This window comes from Alexandromys fortis, unplaced genomic scaffold (genome assembly GCF_014885135.2).
Source record: "Alexandromys fortis isolate MF-2015 unplaced genomic scaffold, M_Fortis_MF-2015_v1.1 scaffold_269, whole genome shotgun sequence".
Taxonomy (NCBI): Eukaryota; Metazoa; Chordata; class Mammalia; order Rodentia; family Cricetidae; genus Alexandromys; species Alexandromys fortis.
This window is the reverse complement of record NW_026068138.1, coordinates 530,005-550,815: the sequence shown is the minus strand read 5'-3', so window position 1 is coordinate 550,815 and position 20,811 is coordinate 530,005. Positions and strand designations below refer to the sequence as shown.

Here is a 20,811-nt window from a genome sequence, read left to right as displayed (position 1 = left end):
GGGTAACACCAATAAGAGGTGGATCAACTCATTGGAGTAGCTGTAGGCAGTAGAGCTGGACTACAGATGCCTACCTGAGCAAGGATTAGAAACCAGAGCCAGCAATTCGATTAGCTCTAGATAGCTCTGCTTGAGGGGGCATATTAGCTTTAGATTGATTTCTACTATAGCTATAGCAGTTAAAATACAAGTTTAAATAAGGAAATTTGGGGAAAAGAGTAATGTCAATGATTAAAGAAAATTTCTTCATCTAAAAGTAACTCCTGTTTTATCCTTTAATTGTAAATAGTAATGAACTTTTTTAATATCAGGTATGCAAAAATACACATTCCAATTATTGCATCAGTGTCTGAGCATCAGCCTACGACTTGGGTGTCTTTCTTCTTTGATCTACATATTCTTGTATGTACCTTCCCAGCAGGCCTATGGTTCTGCATCAAAAATATCAACGATGAAAGAGTATTTGGTAAGATTTTTTTCCAATAAACTGATTCAGAATAATTATTTCTTGTCCATTTTGAGATTACTTTAAATGTTTTGTTTTTCTTGACTTACATATGTTATATTCTAGAATATTTTTCTCCTGTTTCATGGAAGTGCTTGCCCAAGAAAAATTAGTGGAATTTTCAATGTATATATGTTCTAATTACTACTTTTAAAATGTAGACTTGGCATATAAATTTTACCTCCTACCCGCATGAATATTTTCAGTAACTTCAAGTGATGTGGGAGTCAGATAGTTCATTGGCTTTCCAGGCCATTAGCCTGAGACTCAACACCCACTCCAGAGCTCTGGCCAGTGAAAGGCAAATTGTCATTAGGTGCTACCTGACATGTGTTCTTACGTCATGTCAGTACTCTTCTTTACTCGTATTTGCTTTGAAGAAAGCTTTGCACCAGATATTGGTGCTGGCTTTCTTAGGCCGTTTTTGGTTCCATAAACTTAGTGTGCCTAATGATGTAATGCACAAATTCATGTTAGCTGTCAGCTATGGATTTTGTAATGTTTGATGCTCTTGGCAAATAACAAATTACATTTAATTTTTCCCATATATGTAATTAATTAAATTTGAATGATAATACATTTCTCTAAACTGGTGATAGTTTTTATTTAGTTTACTCAGTAGGACTATATGGTCAGTATTAACGATTTAGAAACAATTGCTTTGTGAGATGCCTATTGTAGGTTTTTTTCTGTGCTATGGTATTTAACATGTAGTTTTCTGTGAGCATCTTCCCCTCAGTGTTGAAAGAAACCTGTTGTTGCAGTTGCTCTGTATGCGATCAGTGCTGTCTACTTTGCTGGAGTGATGGTGCGGCTGATGCTGACTCTGACCCCAGTCGTCTGCATGCTGTCTGCAATTGCCTTCTCCAATGTTTTTGAGCACTATTTGGGGGATGACATGAAAAGGGAAAATCCCCCTGTGGAGGACAGCAGTGATGAGGATGACAAGAGAAACCCAGGAAACTTGTATGATAAGGTGAGAGGTTGTGCTGTCTCGGTCTTTCCAGTACAGGAGAGTCTCCAGATGGAAGCATGCTGAATGAGGGTACAAACTAGCAGTGATGTCTGTAGTTTCTCTCCATTACTTGCTTCAAAATGTAAATCCTAGTTGACTCTTAAGCTCAAAGTAAACAGAATGTGTTGGGAGAAAACCACTTGTTCTGGCCACTTAGCCCTGAAATAATCACACAGAAACTATATTATTTAAATCACTGCTTGGCCCATTAGCTCTGGCTTCTTATTGGCTAACTCTTACATGTTAATTTAACCCATTTCTATTAATCTGTATATCACTACAAGGTCATGGCCTACCAGCAAAGTTTCAGCATGTCTGTCTCTGCTGGTGGCTACATGGCTTCTCCCTGACTTTGCCTTCTTTCTCCCAGCATTCAGTTTACTTCTTCCCTCACCACCACCACCACCACCACTACCCCTTGTCTATCTAAGTTCTGCCCTGTCAACACGAGGCAGTGTCTTTATTCACCAATGGTATTCACAGCATACAGAGGGGAATCCCACATCATCTCCCCTTTTCTGTTTAAATAAAAAGGAAGGTTTTAAGTTTAACATAGTAAAATTACATAAAACGGTTATCAAGCAAGAATTAAAGTTATAATATTTATATCTATTTTATCTTTTATCATAACTAAGGGAAACTAACTATAAATTCTTCAAATGCATCAAAGACTCCAGAAGGATATAATATTACCTAAGTACACAGGAAGTGTATTGTAAGCAACTTCTAAAGCTCTAGACTTGACAGAGATATCTCACTGCCTGGACAGTCACCCAAAGTTCTTCTGTATCTTTGGAGCATCCATCTCCAGCTTACTGGCCCATACTATCTAGCAGACTTCCATGAAGCAGGAAATTTCAAAGACAGTTCTGCCTATATTGGCAGTTTGTCAGTCACTTTTTTTGTGTGTCATGCAGAATGTCTAGCAGACTTTTCATGAAGCAGGAACCCTGAAGAATCATCTCACCTTTAGGCAAGTTTAGCAATCATTTCTCTGGGGATCCTGCATGTCCAGTTCATCAAGCAGTCCGGGCAAGAGCAGTTTCTTGCCCAAATGGCTAACTGACTCCATAAGGAGCCGCTTCAATGCCCATCTTCTTGAAGTAATTGGTGCTGCCAAGAGTAGATCTGTCTCATGGAAAGTTCTAAATTCTGAAAACACTTTAAATGCCATATTCTGTAGTCTCTGAAAGATTTGAAGAATCCCTATCCATCTGAAATATATCTCTGTACATCTGGAAAATCTAACGACTACAAGCTTGACTATTATAGATGACTCTATTTCTTAATTACACATTACATTTTTAAATGAGCTGCACAATCACAATACCTTAATCAAGAGCAGAAATATATATACACAGTATAACAAAATTGACCTTAAATTTGTATAAATAAACCAAGATCTATATCAATGCAAATCTCTATAGCCTATCCCCATTTAAAGATAAAGAAACATTTATAACCAGTATTTGGAAATGTGGGTATAGTTCTTCTCCAAATTGCTTACTGCTTTTTGTTGGGTAAAGTAATTTTTTGAGGGGTGTTCAAGGCAACCTTTCATGGGGTCTTGGTCCATCAAACCACATTAGCCTGGAATGAATCCACAGGTTCTCATCCTCTGTGAAAACAAAAGCAAAACCTCTTTTCCAAAGCAACAAATCCTTAGACCCATATTTGGAAGTCAAGATATTTTTAAAGTACATACATATGTTGGTTTAACTTAGCAATTCCCAGAATCAAATGTCTCTCTGCAGTCGAAAACTTTCAAAGAAAACACAATAGTATACATAATCCAGACTCTCTGTGTACATTCCATCTTTACATGGCATTTTTTACTCTATTTACTTATTATCTTTACTCCTTTATTCTATGACTGTCTGTACTCTGTTTCTTTAAAGACTTTACCTATTTTTCTTAATTCATTTACTTCTTTTTATAACTATCTATATTCTTTTTCTTCTCACTCCCAAGCCTACATCCATTTATCCAGCACTGTAACCCATCTATAGTCCTTTTTTTTTAAAAAAAAAAAATCTGGATTTGTCCTATTGTATATCTGTAATTCTTCACTGACCAGGACAGTTTCTTAAAATGTTAAGCACTTCTTAAAAACTTAAGTTACGGCACTAATAGGGTATATATGGTACTGCCTGCTTGCTCCACACAGTCAAACATGGAAGTTCATTCACCGCCTCTGCAAGCCATGCACATTGTCCCAGTTTTAGGCACATACCTGGTCTATGTTGCCATTAAACACATTGTAGTACGCTGCTTACAAACCCCATATAAATACTTGGCCTCCTGAAAGAGCCAGAAGTCACGCTGGTAGCATGGCCCAGAAAGCTGCCATTTCAAAATGGCACAGCTTTTTTTTTTTTTCTTCTAAGGCTGAATCAATAAAACCTCTCTTAAAGGAGCCTTGCCTCTGCATGCTTCTAGCAAATAGAGCTCACCCAAGAAAATGCTGCTACCAAACCATGCTTAACTCTGTTTCTTTTTTGTGTGTCTAAGAGTCCTTTTTAAGCTTTCTCCTGTCTTTATGTAGATGTAGTTACCCACGTTGGCATGCCAATTTGTTGAAAGGCTACTTGTTCGTCCCGGCTGCCCAGAACCTAAATAACCACACAGATATGTATTAATTAAATCACTGCTTGGCCCATTAGCTCTAGCTTCTTATTGACTAACTCTTACATATTAATTTAATCCATTTCTATTAATCTGTATTGCCCTGTGGCTTTGAGTTACCAGGTAAAGTTCCATCAGGCTCCAGCGGGGCTACATGGCTTTTTTCTCACTCTGCCTTCCTTCTCCCAGCATTCAGAAAGGGGGAGGTAATATGGGATTCCCCTCTGTATGCTATGAATACCGTTGGTTAATAAAGAACTGCTTTGGGCTTAGAGTAGGGCAGAGCAGAGATAGGTAGGGAAAACTAAACTAAATGCTGGGGGAGAAGGAAGGTGGTGTTGTTATTTTGGTTCTGGGCGGCTGGAATGAACAAGTGGCCTCCTTACAACAAGAATAGAATCAGAGAAGGGATTGTTAACTTCTTTTTGGCCAGTTGTACCTAAGAACTCACAGGATGTCAATGCCTTTTTGAGAACACAACTCTGAGTTATATCACATTTAACCATGTGGACCAGTGCTTTCACTTGTTCTTAGTCTGTATTTGATATGACCTTGTGTGGTGTTGGAAGTCAAATCTAGGACCTCATAAATGTTAAGCAAGCACTCTACTCTGAACTACTCTCCCAGCCCATGTATAAAACTTTAAAATGGTAACTTGGTGTTTAAAAGTGGTATTTGGTTAAACACCTGTTAGCACCTATTTGTTTCTAATACGTGGAATTCACTTTTAACCTGAGTAACAATAGGAGCAGACCTGTGTTGGACTGTAGTAATAGGAGCGGCGGGGCTGCGTCCCCAGCACCCCGGCTGCCTGCTAGCTTATGCCCCGAGATAACAACACACAAACTGTATTCTTTTATGTACTGCTTGGCCCATTATATCTAGCCTCTTCTCGGCTAACTCTAGCACCTGGACTAGCCCATTTCTAATAAAGTGTGTAGCACCGAGGTGTGCTTACCAGGAAGGATTCAGCATGTCTGACCTGGCGGCTTGCTCCAACGCGTCTGCTTCAGAGAGCATAGCTATCACATCTGCCCAGGAGAGGGGAGCATGGCATCTCTGAGCTCACTTCCTCTTCCTCCCAGCATCTGTTCTGTTTACTCCACCCACCTATGTTCTAACCAATAAAATGGGCCAAGGCAGTTTCTTTATTTTTTTAACCAATGACCTTCCTCCATCGTTGGACAAGAGTGTAAAGACTTAAGAATTATAGCACTTGTCTTGAATGACCTGTTAGACTTTGCTATTTTGATATTGACTAAATTTATCAATACGAATAAGCATTGGAATGCTATAGTGTAAGATTCAGCTGGAATTCTTTCGTTACTCTGAAAAGAAATTCATTAAGACTTGTGTTAATCAAGGACACTTGTGTTCTATTTCTTTTTTTCTTTAATCAGCCTTTTAACTTAAGAGTTTATGACTATTCTGTTCTCTTCAACAAAAAGGAGCATGTGTGCATTGGGTTTCTCTCCTAGTAATTTCCTACTCTGTGTTTTAGGTGGGTGTAGCCATTTCTGAGAGTAGAATTAAGTACAAATATATACATGCTGGATTTTACATTGTCAGAATGGAGCCCATAGTTAATTCCTTTACATTTATTTAAAGCTGCCTTCTGTTATAGAGATAGTTTGCCTTGAGATTAGCTCCTTGGTTTGAGTTTATTTTTTGATTCACATTGACTTCAAAGTTTACTTTGAATCAAGACAAGAGCAGATCTCCACATCACCCATAGTATATCTCTGCATCTTTTCTGACCACAGAGTTACTGCTAGGTTAATAGTCTCCCCACTTTTCCTAATTGTGTTAATAAACCAAGTATAGTGGCAAAGACTTCTGTTTGCTCTCCATCTTCAGGCAGGTAAAGTAAGAAAACATGTAACAGAGCAAGAGAAAACTGAAGAGGGCTTAGGCCCCAACATCAAAAGCATTGTGACCATGCTCATGCTGATGCTCCTGATGATGTTTGCCGTCCATTGCACATGGGTCACTAGCAATGCCTATTCCAGTCCAAGTGTGGTCCTCGCCTCCTACAACCATGATGGGTAAGAAAACAACTTGGCTGTGAGAAGGCTTAGACCTAACTTTTTTATTTTGCCTCAAAGAAAAAAGAATACTTTTGTGAAACTCTGATTTTGATTCTGTTTTTTAAGGCATAGAGATGTTACCCAGGACTACCCACATGCCAGGGCAATCCCACTCACTAACTTTACTTTGTCTTTCATGTGGCTTTCCTCAACCTTTGAAATGGGTGGTTAAGGGATCCTGGCGATTTCAGCGCAGCCGGATTTTGACAGCTGACTTTTATAGTACCACATCTCAACTTTCTATTTCACATACAGTCTTATAGACTTAGAGAGGATCAGACTTTGTCCCAGAGTTAGTTCATTAAAATCTGTTGTTTTACAAGACAAGTGATTTGTACATTAGCTTGGGAAACACTAGTACAGACACAACCACTCTTCTTCCCCACCTTGGAAGTAGGGGCTTTCAACTGCCATTTTTACAATGAAATTTTTCATTGATTAAATATCTCAAAATTTTAAACTATCTCCTTCACTCTTAAGATGTCTTTTAAAATAATATTGTGGTTCTTTTCAGCACCAGAAATATCTTAGATGATTTTAGAGAAGCATACTTTTGGCTAAGACAAAATACAGATGAACATGCCCGGGTCATGTCCTGGTGGGACTATGGCTATCAGATCGCTGGAATGGCCAACAGGACTACTCTGGTGGATAACAACACCTGGAATAACAGTCACATAGCACTGGTGAGGACTTGACATCGTTGTTTGTTTTTAAAAAATAAAAGGAGTTCAATTATATTTAGCAATCAGACTTCACTTACAATTAAACAGGAAAGATACAAGTTAAAATATGTGTCTGCCTGTGTAGTCTGGTTTTAAGAGTAGTATTATGTAATCAGAATTGCAGATTGATTTCCAGTAGATTTAATTTACTGAGAACTAGGCAAAATCTGAAACTTAAAATGCTTGATGTATATTTTTTATATTCCTAATTTAAGAAAAAGTTTGCAAGTATGAAAAGTATTTTATGATGTGCAAGTCATACAGGTGTGCAAATTATATATTCACTCTGTTAAATAGTGAATCTCCATAAATTAATCATTTCTGTACTTTAAAGTCTATGAGTAGTAAACTGGCTCTTAAATGGATTCCGTTTTGGTGACTGTTGTGACTAATTATCAGGTATCTGCTTGGCTCAGAAGAGTCTGCTTTGGAAATCATGGACCAGTCTCAGCCTGAGGTTGGGAGAAAACTCCCTTTAAGAGCTTGCTTGTTTTCATCTTAAAATATAAATGTCCTAGAACTTAATTATTAAAATGTGTGTTCTGATTTTGATACTTCTGTTATAAAATGGTTATCATAGTCAAGATGTTAGTGAATTCCTCTATGTTTATGACATTCATAGAGAATCATTCCTACCCAAAATTCATGTATATCAAACACAGTGAATTTCATCTTACAGTAAAAATGTACATTTTTATTTTATCCTACAGGTAGGAAAAGCTATGTCTTCTAATGAAACAGCTGCCTATAAAATCATGAGATCTCTGGATGTTGATTATGTATTGGTTATTTTTGGAGGAGTTATTGGCTATTCTGGTGATGATATCAACAAGTTCCTCTGGATGGTTAGGATAGCTGAAGGGGAGCATCCAAAAGACATTCGGGTAAGGACCACACTGGACATCTTAAACAGTTCATGGGATCCAAGCAGTTCTCATATTTGCCGATTTGCATTCTTTTCTTTCTTTCCTTTCCTCACTGTGTACCTCTGGCTGTCCTGAAACTCGGAGGTCCTGCCTTGGTCTTCTAAGGATGAGATTAAAGGCGGGCATCATCAGGCACAGCGTTCATTGTTTACATCATCCTGTCCTCTGTTCTGCTGCCTTACTCTATTTGTTAAAAAATACTAAATGCATTTCCTAGGTTTGGTAGCCTCACATGCCATATAACAACATTATATTGATAGCCCCATATATGTGAAGTATTACACTAAATAACATGGTTATGTAATAAATAGTGCTGTCTAGATTCATGTCTGTGCACTCTGATGTTCCCGTAGTGAGGGGTTACCTTCCTAATGCTCATCTTAGAGCATCTCTCATGACTATCTCCATCCTACCCTTGTCAGGTCTTCTGGCTTTCTCTTCTCCTAGCCTCTTATTTCTACCTGTTGATTACATTTTCATTCTGTTACCCTTAATGTCTATAAATCTGAAAGAGAACAATAATCTAGAAATCAGTCTTTGCCTTGGTCCTATGTCTTCTTGCATGAATTTGACATTCATTGATCATGTTACTTAGTGCTTTAAAAGCCTTCAACAGATACGGAAAATGGTAGTTGGAAGTTGCTTGTTCATTCCCGGCTGCCCAGACCCAAAATAAATAATCATATAGAAACTATATCAATTGCAATACTGTTTGGCCAATAGCTTAAGCATATTTCTAGCTAGCTCATACATCTTAAATTAACCCATTTCTATTATATTTTACCACGAGACTCATGGTTTATCAGCAAGGTTATATCTCTCCGACTCCGCCTTCTTTCTCACAGCATTCAGTTTAGTTTTCCCACCTAGCTCTATTCTTCCCTGTCATAGGCCCAAGCAACTTTGTTATTCATTAACAAAACACATTCACAGCATACAGAGGGGAATCCCACATCAGAGAATGGCTGTGAAATTTAACAAATATGAGTCAGAATTAAAACTGTCAGCTAGGTGTTCCAGGCAAGTTTGTTTTATGCTAATCAACATAAATGCTTTGAGCATTGGGTATTTTTCTAGGATATAGAATTAGTATGGTGCCCAAGGCAAGACTTAGGTTATCGCCATTGAAGATGGGTGATTATGTGTGTGGTGGTATTAAGAATATTTGTAGTAATGTAGTTAAAGCCTCATTTTCGTATGGTATATCTCTTGGCAAAGCACTGGTAAAAAGCCCAAACTCTTGCCTGGAGTGCAAGCCCTAACCTTCCTTTGTCTCTTGGCCAGCCTTATACCACTGCCAGGCTACTTTGGCCTTGAAACTTGCCTATGTTGTCTTTGATTGACTCATCTGACATGTGTTATTAATACTGTCTTGAAATGCCTCTGCTTACACACATTTGTCACCTCCCCTCCAGAGCCCTTTTTAGGTACATCCGTGCCTCTATTTATCATCAAAAAATTGCTTTGTAGTTAGATTTTATATCTCCCACCTTCTGAAGACAGGTAACTAGAACTGTGCATAGGTGAGGAAGGCCCAAAAGATGAGAAATATACAGACAGAGGAGCGAGAGACTGACCAAGATGGAGCATAGTCCCAGATGTCCTGTACAGGTGAAAATGCTATGACATTTTCCCCTTAGCTGTAATTAATAAACGTTATTTCCTTACTTGTGATTAATCTGAAATTTCATTCTCTTAAAACATGATTTTAGTCTACGGCCATACCACCCTGAATGCACCCGATCTCATCTGATCTCGGAAGCTAAGCAGGGTCGGGCCTGGTTAGTACTTGGATGAGAGACCGCCCGGGAATACTGGGTGCTGTAGGCTTTACAAAAAAAAAAAAAAAAAAATGTAAAAAAAGAAAAAAAAAACCCATGATTTTAGTTTGTGAATTACTTGACACCATTAAAAGTTGTAACATGAGTTTTTCCAAATACATAAGACCAGGCTGACCTCAAACTCACGGGCTGCACCTGCCTCTGCCTGCTGTCAGAAAAGGGAGTATGTGAGATAGTACACCATTCTACAGTGTGTGTGTACCTCACAGCACAATGCACCACACTGTTTTGTCAGTTAATAGAAGCCACTCTTAATACAACTTTATGTCTGCGACTCTTATTTAAGCAACTAACTAGAAATAAGGTATATATGCTGTTTATAGACCTTAGGATTCTGTTAAACTCTGACCGTCGTCTTTTTTTTTTCCCTTACAGTGAGTATTCCATTTAAGTATGTGGTTAACCTTTCTCTGTGATATGTCTCTGGCATAGTAAATAATTTTGGATATTTATTATTTTAATCATATGTGTGTGTATATATGTATATATGTATGATGTATGTATGTATACATCTATACAACATACTTCTGTAAAAGGATTGTCTGAATCAGAAATGACATTTTGCTATCTGAAATTACATTTTTAAAATAGTAGCAAACTATCCCTATAGGGAGGTTAATTTATAAATTAACCCCTTAAAAAGTACTACAAAAATAGTGCTATATATTTTCTAGTTTGCTGAACATTCTCCTCTGCATCTAAAAGAGGATGTTGAAGTTCATAGGGAAACTTGAGGGTAAGCTCCAAGGAGTGGTGAGTGAGGGCAGTTGCTGGGAGCTCTACCTGGTGTTAAAGCATGGAATCAGAGTCGGTCTCATCCTTCTTAACTGTGTGACTGAAATTTTGACAGGATTAATTTTGGGGCTGGGGGATTAAAAAGAGTTTAATCTCATAATGCTACTTCCACAGCTAGGACCTGTAGCTTTGAGGGTGTTATTCTGGGCTGACCTTGGACTTGTGGTTTCTTTCCATAGGAAGGAGATTACTTCACACAGCAGGGAGAATTCCGTGTAGACAAAGCTGGATCTCCTACTCTGTTAAATTGCCTTATGTATAAAATGTCATACTACAGATTTGGAGAAATGCAGGTTGGTTCAATCAGTTCTTCTATAATCTTTATTCAAATGGGAAGGGGCCTTATAAGCTCTTAAAAAAATAATGATGTCTTAATTTTACTGAAGAGGAATGGGCAAGGCTTCTTTCCCATTGTGTTTAGATTTCAAACCCCTGATCCTCTTGCTTCAGTGTTCGGAGTGCTAGGCTTATAGGCATGTGTCATCATGCCTAGCTCGATTTCTAATTTTTTGTGTTACGTTACAGAAAAATGTTACACCAGTGACTTTTTCTTATCTGTGAATAATGGGGGGGGGGGCTGGAGAGATGGCTCAGTGGTAAAGAGCAGTGTCTGCTCTTCCAAAGGTCCTGAGTTCAATTCCCGGCAACCACATGGTGGCTCACAACCATCTGTAATGAGGTCTGGTGGCCTCTTCTGGCCTGCAGGCATACACACAGACAGAATATTGTATACATAAATAAATAAATAAATAAATAAATAAATAAATAAATAAATAAATAAATAATATTTAAAAATAATTGGGGGGTGCATTTAGATTGATGACTTGGCTTTTGATGGAAACCAAAATATGTTATTCTGACATTTAAAAATTACTTTTGCATTAAAAGCAATTAACAGCAAACAGAGGTATTCTCTCTTCATCTAGCCTCATTTGCTGCCTTAAAGGCACAAATTAACTTCTCATTTACTGATAATAATGGTAACTCTAGATGCTTCAGTCCAGAGGGCACCAAAGCAGTCTGCAAGCCAACCTTATACACTCCCTCAGCTTTTCTCCACAGGCACTTGGCCGTCACTTCCCCCTATGAAGAACTCAGCCTTCTTTCCTTGTCTCTACCATTTTATTATTCTTTGTTGAGTGTGATCTGGGGATGCAATTCTAAGCCATTGCTCCGAGACACTTCCTTGAAGTTTCTCCTGTCCTGTGTTGCATGTATGGATAGAATTTTTTTGCTGCTGTTACTCTCTTTATTGTAGGGATCCATTCCAACCTAAGAAGTCGTAGGGGCTGAGGAATCATGTCTCCCTAACTATTGCTAATCCATTTTATAGCCTGTACTATTACGTTTATAATTTCATTCCAAGCTGTTGGTGAAAATGAGTTCCACATTGCTTTCTAGTCAGCTTGGTAACTTAAAAAAATCAGAGGAATTATTTATTTACTTTTCTACCGGAAATGATGTTATATTTAACTTGAAAAGGTTTGTCTAAACCTCAAAATCTGAAACATTTTGATCTCTATGAGTTCAAGGCCAGCCTGGCCTATAGCCTATAAGAACTAGTTCTGGGAAAGGTTTCAAAGGCTACAAAGAAACACTGTCTCTAAACAAACGAAAACAAAAACATTTTATCTATTTGTAAAATAGATAGCATTTTTTATCTATTTGTAAAATAGATAGCATTTTTATCTATTTGTAAAATAGTGTTGATGGCTAGTATGATCTAGGAGAATTTATATATCGTTGCTTTCTGTGTTGCTCTATAGTAGATGGACATAAATGGGTATCTGCTTCATTATTCACCTGTGGTCATTCTGTAGGTGGTTTTAGAAGCAAAACACCATGCCCACAATAATCTAGATGTAAATTTTTATTTGTGTTTGCTTCATTTGCACTTGCATGGGATCCAAACTCATGCTAGGAAAAGAGTCTCATTAGTTACTCCACAAAATGTTTTTTCTGGTATAAACAGTGAGTTCTCTGCATGAAGGAGGTTTTAGGCTTAATGAACTATTTAGGCCCTGTTGGTTTCATACCTTAAGAGGCATGCATGTTACCACAGGCAGTGCAATTTTTCTGTTACAAGGACAAGCAAGAACTTCCCTATTTGCTTTGCAGTCTGCCTTTACACTGTGTTTGTCTTCAAGTTTACGTTTGTGTCTGTATGAATTTGGTTTAACTCTCTTACAGAGTGCCCATTGCCCTTTTATTTCTCCTAAGTCTTCCCATGGCTCAGCTGGCTTAGTTTCTATTGGAGCTGCCCCTGCAGGACATCAGAAGATTGTTTATATGGGTATTTCTTTTATCTAAAAAGAAGGTGGGGTTAGACTAAGTCAGTCCTGTGCATGAGAGCTGGAGCCTGTGTGGCATAATGAAACAGAAAGTTGTTGGGAGGCCTAAGGTGAAAGAAAGCTCCTTCTTCATGTCCCTTCAGCAGGGCAGCCTGTAGCTGACTTGGAGCTCACTAAGTAGACCAGGCTGCTGGCTTCCAAATCAGAGATCTTCCTGCCCTTGGCCTCTCATGTGTTCAGATCAAAGGCATGTAACACCACACTTAAACTACTCATCTATTTTTAAGGATTCTGAGAAACATATTCTGATTTGTCTAGAAATCATAAAAATGATTTCTCCCTACATGGGTATAAAGACCTGTTAGGATGCATTCTTCCATTCTGTTTCTTAAGGGAGGCCATTCGTTACCCTTTGCTAGCACTTGCTGTTTTGCAGTACTGCATGTTTTACTGTAAGGCTGACTGACATTTAGTTCTGGTGTTACTTTTGCAGCTAGATTTTCGCACACCCCCAGGTTTTGACCGAACCCGTAATGCCGAGATTGGAAATAAGGACATTAAATTCAAGCATTTGGAGGAAGCCTTTACATCAGAGCACTGGCTTGTCAGGATATATAAAGTGAAAGCACCCGACAACAGGGAAACTCTAGGTCACAAGCCTCGAGTCACCAACATCTTCCCCAAACAGAAGTATTTGTCAAAGAAGGTAGGTCCCTGGTGATGACATCTTGCTAGAAGACTACCTCAGCTTGGTGGTTCAGTAGGCTGGTATGGAAAATGCTGAAAACTGCTCATAAAGAACATGACTGCTTATACAAGAAGATAAAAGACTATGAGAATCTTTCTCAGAGAGCACTTAAGCAGCCTCAAGCCACAATTTTCCTGGTGGCCTGCTAGTTATTGGCAAGCCCCAGTAAGTTTTTCTAGAGGCATTCATTCTCTGCCATGCCCATTAGTGGGATGTCTTCTAAACAGTATCTGTAGCCATTACTGTCCAAACCTGCATGAAAGTCAAAACTTCAAAAAATTGTAGTTATTGGTTCCTCATCTTCCGATTAAAGTACATTTATATTCAAGCTTTACTCTGAATGGGGCTTTTATTTGCTGAGTAAATTGCCTGTACATACATAGTTGAGTGAGACCTTCTGAAGCAAAAAACAAAAACTCAAAATCATTTTTAAGCTATTTATTTTATGATGTAATTAGTATGACAGAACTTGTAGGCAGAAATTAGACGGAAACCTTTGTAGTCCTTTTCTAATAAACAGGTAGTTAGGAAGTCTTTTACTAGGGGTTATTATTGCTCATTTAAGTTGGGTAGAATTCTCAACCTTCCCCTATTAAAGATAGTTGACAGTGAGGGTGTGGATGCAGGGTGGAAGTGATGGGCAGTCAGGGAGTGCTGCTGTCCTGTGGGCAGGTTCTGGGTGCACAGTTCTGATTAGAAAACTGATCTGTTACCATTTTCCACAGGACACTTAGGTGTTTCCATAACCCAGAACAGTTAAACTGTTACAGTACACACCAAATATGTCAGTGCATAGGTCATGTTATTTATACGTTAAAAGTATATTTTACTACTATTAGGGAGTGATCTTGTTCTGTAGCCTAGGCTGGTCAGAAACTAGGGATTCTCCTGCCTCCACCTCCTGAATGCTGAAGTTATGTGCATGTACCACAATGCTGACTAGATGTATGGTGTTTAAGAAGTTTTAAAATTTTATTGATTTGAGGAATGGAGGAGGCATGCCACAGCATCAGAGGCCCGGGGGTCAGAAGACAATTTGTAGCAGTTTGTTCTCTCCACCGTGAGAGTTGTGGAGATCATCTCAAGAGCAGCCTTGGTTTCAAGTACCTTTTCTAGGAAGAACAGGCTGTCTTTAACCTGAGTTTTGAAGCCTCCGTGAAGAGTTTATTTAGCGTAAAAACCTAGCTCCTTGATGGTGCAGTGCTTTCCTCAGATTCTTGGATGTAGCCATTCTTTTGATTTCACAGATGGTCTTGTAGCAGTTTGTACCACCATATCTGCTTCAGTCTTCTACCAGAAAACATCTGTGAGGCGGGAGAGATGGCACAGTGGGTAAAGTGCTTACTGATCCCCAGCGCCTACATGAAAGGCATGGCAGCACTGGTGGAGATAGACAGATCCCTGATTGGTCAGCCAGCCTTGCCAAATTGGTGAGGTCTAGGTTCATTGAGAGGCTATCTCAAAAATCAGGGCAGAAAACAATGGAGGTTGATTTCCAACCTCTGTGTGCATGTGCAACCAAATGCACACATAAACACACATAACATACACTATATATAATGTAAGAAATTATAAGATTTATGAAACAAACTCAAGGAATTCATCTTGGCATGTTTCCTTCCTAAAAGGATATGACAATGCGCAAAGCAATTTTTGTGTTTAAGTTTTGAAGGTGGATAATCATCCTCATTTGCAAATGGGACAAGTGGGGTTCTGAAAATTTCTATATTAACTTGTATTTCTGACATAGCCTGTTGTCATGGAGGCTGAGCCAACAGTAGCATTCCCTTCTGATGCCTTAGATTGGTGCTTGGGATCTGTCATCATTACCGCTGAGCATACCAGTGGTTGAGGAGGGAGACTGAGATGCTGTGGGGATCCTCTTACAGCCAGGGACCTAGTTATATTCACCTCAGCCTTCTTCCATGGCAGTGGTTCACACTGAGCATTCAAGGGTCATGTCCCAAGACTAGCAGCAAACTTAATGAAAGTCTCCATACCAGAGTAAGCTGGGTGTGTACAGGCACATCAGTCTGTAGGAGACCTGAACTAATACTCTGCTTTCTTCTCTTTCTAGACTACGAAAAGGAAGCGTGGCTACATTAAAAATAAGCTAGTTTTTAAGAAAGGCAAGAAAATCTCTAAGAAGACTGTTTAAACACACTGTTCTGGCCTGACTTGCAGCAGTTGTCCTTGTGAGAACCGGTCTTTGCCTTCAGCTCATGTCCTGTTTCACGGCACCAAGGGTACAGAACCGTCGCTGGGCCAGGTCAATGTACAAAATTTTCTGGCAATGCCTCATTTAAAAATTAAATTGATTTATTGAGAACAACTGTTTTCGATTTGTAATGTGAAGCAAGACAGAGCCATGCTGTAAGCATCTGGCAGAAGATTTTTTTTATTATTATTATTGGTACATATTACCCTTCAAATCTGAGAATTTGGACTAATTGCACCAAAGAACCCTCTAATTTGGTCCCTGGCACATGCGTACTTGTCAATTTTTTTTTCCTTTTACAAGATCTGCATTTTGTTTGCATTACCCAAATAGCAATATGTAAGACACACATGACAGATGTAACAAGAGTGTCTTGACCAGTAAGCAAACTAGCCCCGGTCTGGGAAAGAAGTGTTAAGAGGAGAGTACTTCCGTAAACTCTATTTATTTTCCTGTTTCTCTGGTGTGAAGAATGTTTCATCAAATGTCCACTGTGTCGCTCAGTGCCACTGTGAGCAGCTACTGCTGGCAGTGGGCCTCTGTGTAATTAGCTGACTAGATAGGTGTTTGTGTTCAGGCATCCGCACTGCGGTCAGCAAGTGTTTTCACCAGGTACTTACAGAGCAGATTTCATGCATTGTTCATTTAAGGGCTAAATTTATATCCTTTGGGAATCATGGCAAGCACACACAGAATGTTGCTGGCTGAGATAGCTTTGTTACCTTAGTACTGGGATTGGCACCATGTTTACATGCAGATGATTAAGGGGAAAGCCCTTACAGTGGACAAGTATCCAAAGTTCATTTCTGTGACTTAAATGACAAAGGATTTGTAAACTTTGCCTGGATTTTCCTCATTTTATACCAGTTTTGTTCATCACAAATTTCTGTTCACTGCTCCATGTTTTTTAATACCTGAAGCATTTGATGAAACACTCTTTAGTGCTATCTAGGCATTTTCTTACTTTTATTACAAATGTGACATTTGTCAGAAGATGCACTAAAATATGAATGGAGATTGACCATGTTCATTTTCCAGCTTATAGGCAACTTTATACAGACTTGAAAAATTACCCAGTTGTTTAGTGAAGCGAAAGCGAAAGGTTTCCTGCCGCAGGAGAACTTTTTATACAACATGCCACTGCTTTTGGTGGGAAAGTGCAGAATAGATAAACCTTTTATGAAGAAACCGTAATTTACAATGTTCCGTGAGAATGTTACTGCTGATTTTCTTTTTCAAAGTGTAGAATATTGTTTGATTTCTAGAATTCATTTTTGACCCGGATGATGGTTCTTTTACAGACCAATAAAAAAGGCTGAACATTTTCACAAATAAAGTGTAACTAAATCTGGATTTCTGATACCTTGTCATTTGGGGGATTTTATCTTACTTTGTTGCTTTACAATTCAATGCAGAGAAGTTATTGACCATAAGGGAAATAAAGTTAATTCAGATTTTGTGTTAAGTGTTGTCTTTTTCACATCTTGTTTTTGAAAGGATCTTCAGAGTTCTGACCTCATCTTCTCTACCAACCTCACAAAGGTTTTAGTCAGTGTGTGGAAAAGTTCAACTCAAACCACTTTTTCAAATTGCACCTTTTTACTCAGAATACAACATACCTCGTTGTGACTTTTTGGGGGAAGGGAAGGAGACCACACTGTAAGGAGTATCCGCTTCACAGGATTCCAAGACTGCACAGCCAGGCCTGGAAAGCGCACGGTGACAGTTTGGAGCTCTCTGTGCTGTGGTAGAGAAGTGAGGTGGTGGTAGTTTTACCACACTGGAGTGTCAGTTGGTGAGAAGATTAAGATTGTTCCAAACCTAAATTTCTTCCATGTGTGATCACTAACACAGTTTTTCGGTGGGAGTTCGGCATTGTGACTCTGAAGCTTTTGACTACAGCTCCATGGCAGTGCTTAGAACGTAAGTAAGGCCGCACTCAGCTTTCACACAACACTGTCGTCCTACTTCAGTTTGCAGTGGCGGCATTCTGAATGCCTCAGCGATGACCAGGACGCCAAAGACTGGACACCGTGAAAGCATCGTCTCTACTGCGGGACCTTCAAGCCATAGGCTGTTGCTTCCTGTTTAGAAACTGTAGCCTTGGTGCTGCTCACTGGGCAAATACTTGCCTGGCATATAATATGCAAGAGCCAAAAATTGTGCTGAAGTCCACATTCAGGGCTCGGGAGATGACTCGGGCAGTGAAGTGCTTGCGTAGGCCCTGAGTTTGATCCCCAGCACACAGGCTGCCCCTCAGGTTCTAGGGGCAGGGAAGAGACAGGGATCCCTCAATGTCATTGGCCAACTGTTGTAACTGAATTGTTGAGCTTCAGGTGCAGAGAGAGAGCCTATCTCAAAACGGAGGTGAGGTGTGATTGGAGAGGACAACTGACATTTCCTCTGGCCCGTATACACACAAGGACACAGTTCAGTACTGTTTAGTATATCTACAGCATTGTATGACTGATTTTCCATTCTTTTTCAGCTGGCTGCAGTAGCTGCTGCCTACCGTGGTTTTTGCTGGATGTTGGCCTTGCCGCCCGCCCTTAAGCCCACTGAGAGGTGGAGAAGTAGATGGGCATGTAGTTCAGCAGCCTGCAGTTGCTGTGTGTGTAAGACACCATGAGAACAAGAAGCTAATGAAGTGCTGTTATGAACTGAAATGAAAGGTGTATATGCCATGGTGAATTACAAAAGAGGAGGCGAATTTATATCCTGGGTTAGGGTCAACACAATAGAGAGGCAGCATTCCTAAAACTTCTGTCTCTTCCCAGCCACTCCCTCTTAACCTTTATGGTAGTGACTGATTGATGGCCTTCTCACCTCGGTGTTTTTCTATGGAATCATGGAGTATATAGGCAGCCCTAGTCAGCCTTTGTAAGCCCGATGCACTTTGTTTGACACAACTGAAGGATGATTTCATCAATATAATCACCTTTGCAGCTTGATGAAATATACACATTGATTCTTTGGTTGGTTTGTGAATGGACATTTGCAAACAATGTCAAGAAGGTGATTAGGCCACTTGCTGCCTACTGTGCGCATTTCTTCGACCGCTGGCCTACCATTGGGTTTTCAGGGTGCGGTAGTGCCTTGCTTCCATTTCTTTGTCAGCCTTTCACTTATCCTGTTTCCTCCCGTGCTAGAACTCACTGATCCCATGCTAAGATTACTAGCCATCACACCCAGCTCCGTGAGAACAGATGGTGATTCCTTGTATTTAGTCCATTTGGATGCACTTTTTCTGAGGGAGCTGTGTGTTCTGGTTTATGCTATGTTTCTTTGTCTTTTGAAAATTATTAGTTTGTGTATTTTATGAGAACTTCAATGTTCATGTTGCAGATTAGTAGGGATTAATCTCTTTGAATCTTTTGTATGTATATGGCTCTCTGTACCTTGTTGAAAAACACTTTACCAGGTGGTGGTGGTGGTGGTGGCGCACACCTTTAATCTCAGCACTCCGGAGCTAACTCCGTGGATAAAGGCAGCTGCTGTGAAGCCTGAAACCTGAGTTCAGTCCCCGGGATGCAATCATGGAAGGGAGAGAACAGACTCTTCCGTTTGTCCTCTGATCTCCACACCCCTCCCCAAGACACATACGTAATAAATGTAAAATTGTAACACTTTTTAAAAAATCTTTTCATAAAACCATAAAGACAGTGCCTGTCCTGTGTTCATTTCTATGAACTTGATGCTCTTTGTCTACCCTGACTCCCTTGTTGAGTACATTGTGGAGTGCCTGTTAACTGGTGGGGTGGTGGTTGCACATATACCTAAAGTTTATATTTTAGGGACCAGAGAGATAGTGCGGTGGTTCAGAGTGCTTGCCATTTTTGCACAAAACCCCGTACCCACACTGGGCAGCTCACAACTGCCTGTAACTACAGCTCCAGGGGATCTGAAACCCTCTTCTGACCTCTCCAGGTACCCACAAATGGACATAGACACAGAGACCCATACACATAAATAATTGTGTGTGTGTGTGTGTGTGTGTGTTTGCTTGTATTTTAACCATGATGGCTCACACATAATCCCAGCACATGGGAGGCTGATGTAAGAGTTCAGATTATCTTCAGCTTCATAGTTAGTTCAAGGACAACCCTGAGACCCTGGCTCAAAAAAAAAAAAAGTTTGACAGGTTTTTTTTTAAGTCTTTAACATTTTCATGGCTTCTATTATCTGGTGTCCTGGTGTATGAATTTTGATAAATACTGTCGAAGATTTTAATCTCTACTTGCTTGACTATAGAAGCATGTTTTTACGTAATGAAATTGTTCTTGACCTTGTCACCAGCATTCTAGCAGTTATTCAGAGGTTATGTATGATTGGCATCATAACTTAGAAAACACAATGACTGTTTTATTTCTCTCCTTGTAGTGGATATGTCATCGTTTTGCTCCAGCGCACCAGCTCAGACAGGTATCCGGTGGAGGGAGCACTGCATGGAAACAGTAGCATCCTTGTCTTGTTCTCTCTCTCACTGGGAAAGCTGCTGTTCCTTTGCCCCTGAGTATAATTCCTACAGATATCTTTGATCAAATTAAGCAAATTAATCATGAGTGGTTTTGTTTTGAGCTGTGTTTGACAGGATCTTACTAGGTATGTCTTGAACTCATGGCCCTCTTGCATCTGGGATTGCAAGCATGTACCACCATGATAGTACAGATGTGTAAGATTTGTTTTTATCTTATGTCTTTGTGGGTATGCTGGTTATTGTTTGTCAGTTGACACAGGCTAGAGTCACTTAGGAAGAGGAACCTCAACTGAGAAAAGGGTTCCATCACACTGTCATGAGTATGTCTGTGGGTCATTAATGGTTGATGGAGAAGACCCCAACCCACTGTAGGCAGTACTAGCCCTGGGCACGTGGTCCTGGAGTGTAGAACAACAGTCCAGTAAAAAGCTGTTTTCTGCTTCATTCCTTGCCTTGCAGTCCTGTCTTGACTTCCTTCAGGGATAAATTCTAATATAATAAGATATAATAAGCCCTTTCTTCTTCAGCCCTGGCTGTCCTGGCACTCACTCTGTAGAC

The 20,811-nt window shown here is 39.6% G+C and overlaps 1 protein-coding gene and 1 non-coding gene across 2 annotated transcripts in view; both read left to right on the top strand.

Annotated features, from left to right (window-relative positions):
• The window catches only part of Stt3b (STT3 oligosaccharyltransferase complex catalytic subunit B), a 71,448-nt gene extending 54,207 nt beyond the window's left edge, over nt 1-17,241 (top strand). Inside the window, exons 9-16 of the mRNA XM_050126556.1 lie at nt 312-466; nt 1,270-1,481; nt 6,003-6,190; nt 6,747-6,918; nt 7,668-7,841; nt 10,699-10,812; nt 13,304-13,516; nt 15,636-17,241. Coding sequence (XP_049982513.1) covers nt 312-466; nt 1,270-1,481; nt 6,003-6,190; nt 6,747-6,918; nt 7,668-7,841; nt 10,699-10,812; nt 13,304-13,516; nt 15,636-15,716 — 1,309 coding nt within the window. The 3' untranslated portion in view covers nt 15,717-17,241. The remainder of the gene's footprint in view (nt 1-311; nt 467-1,269; nt 1,482-6,002; nt 6,191-6,746; nt 6,919-7,667; nt 7,842-10,698; nt 10,813-13,303; nt 13,517-15,635) is intronic.
• On the top strand, nt 9,595-9,713 carry LOC126491136 (5S ribosomal RNA). Its single transcript, XR_007589321.1, has one exon. It is a non-coding gene; the product is annotated as a 5S ribosomal RNA (ribosomal RNA).
• Nucleotides 17,242-20,811: the final 3,570 nt, after the last annotated feature.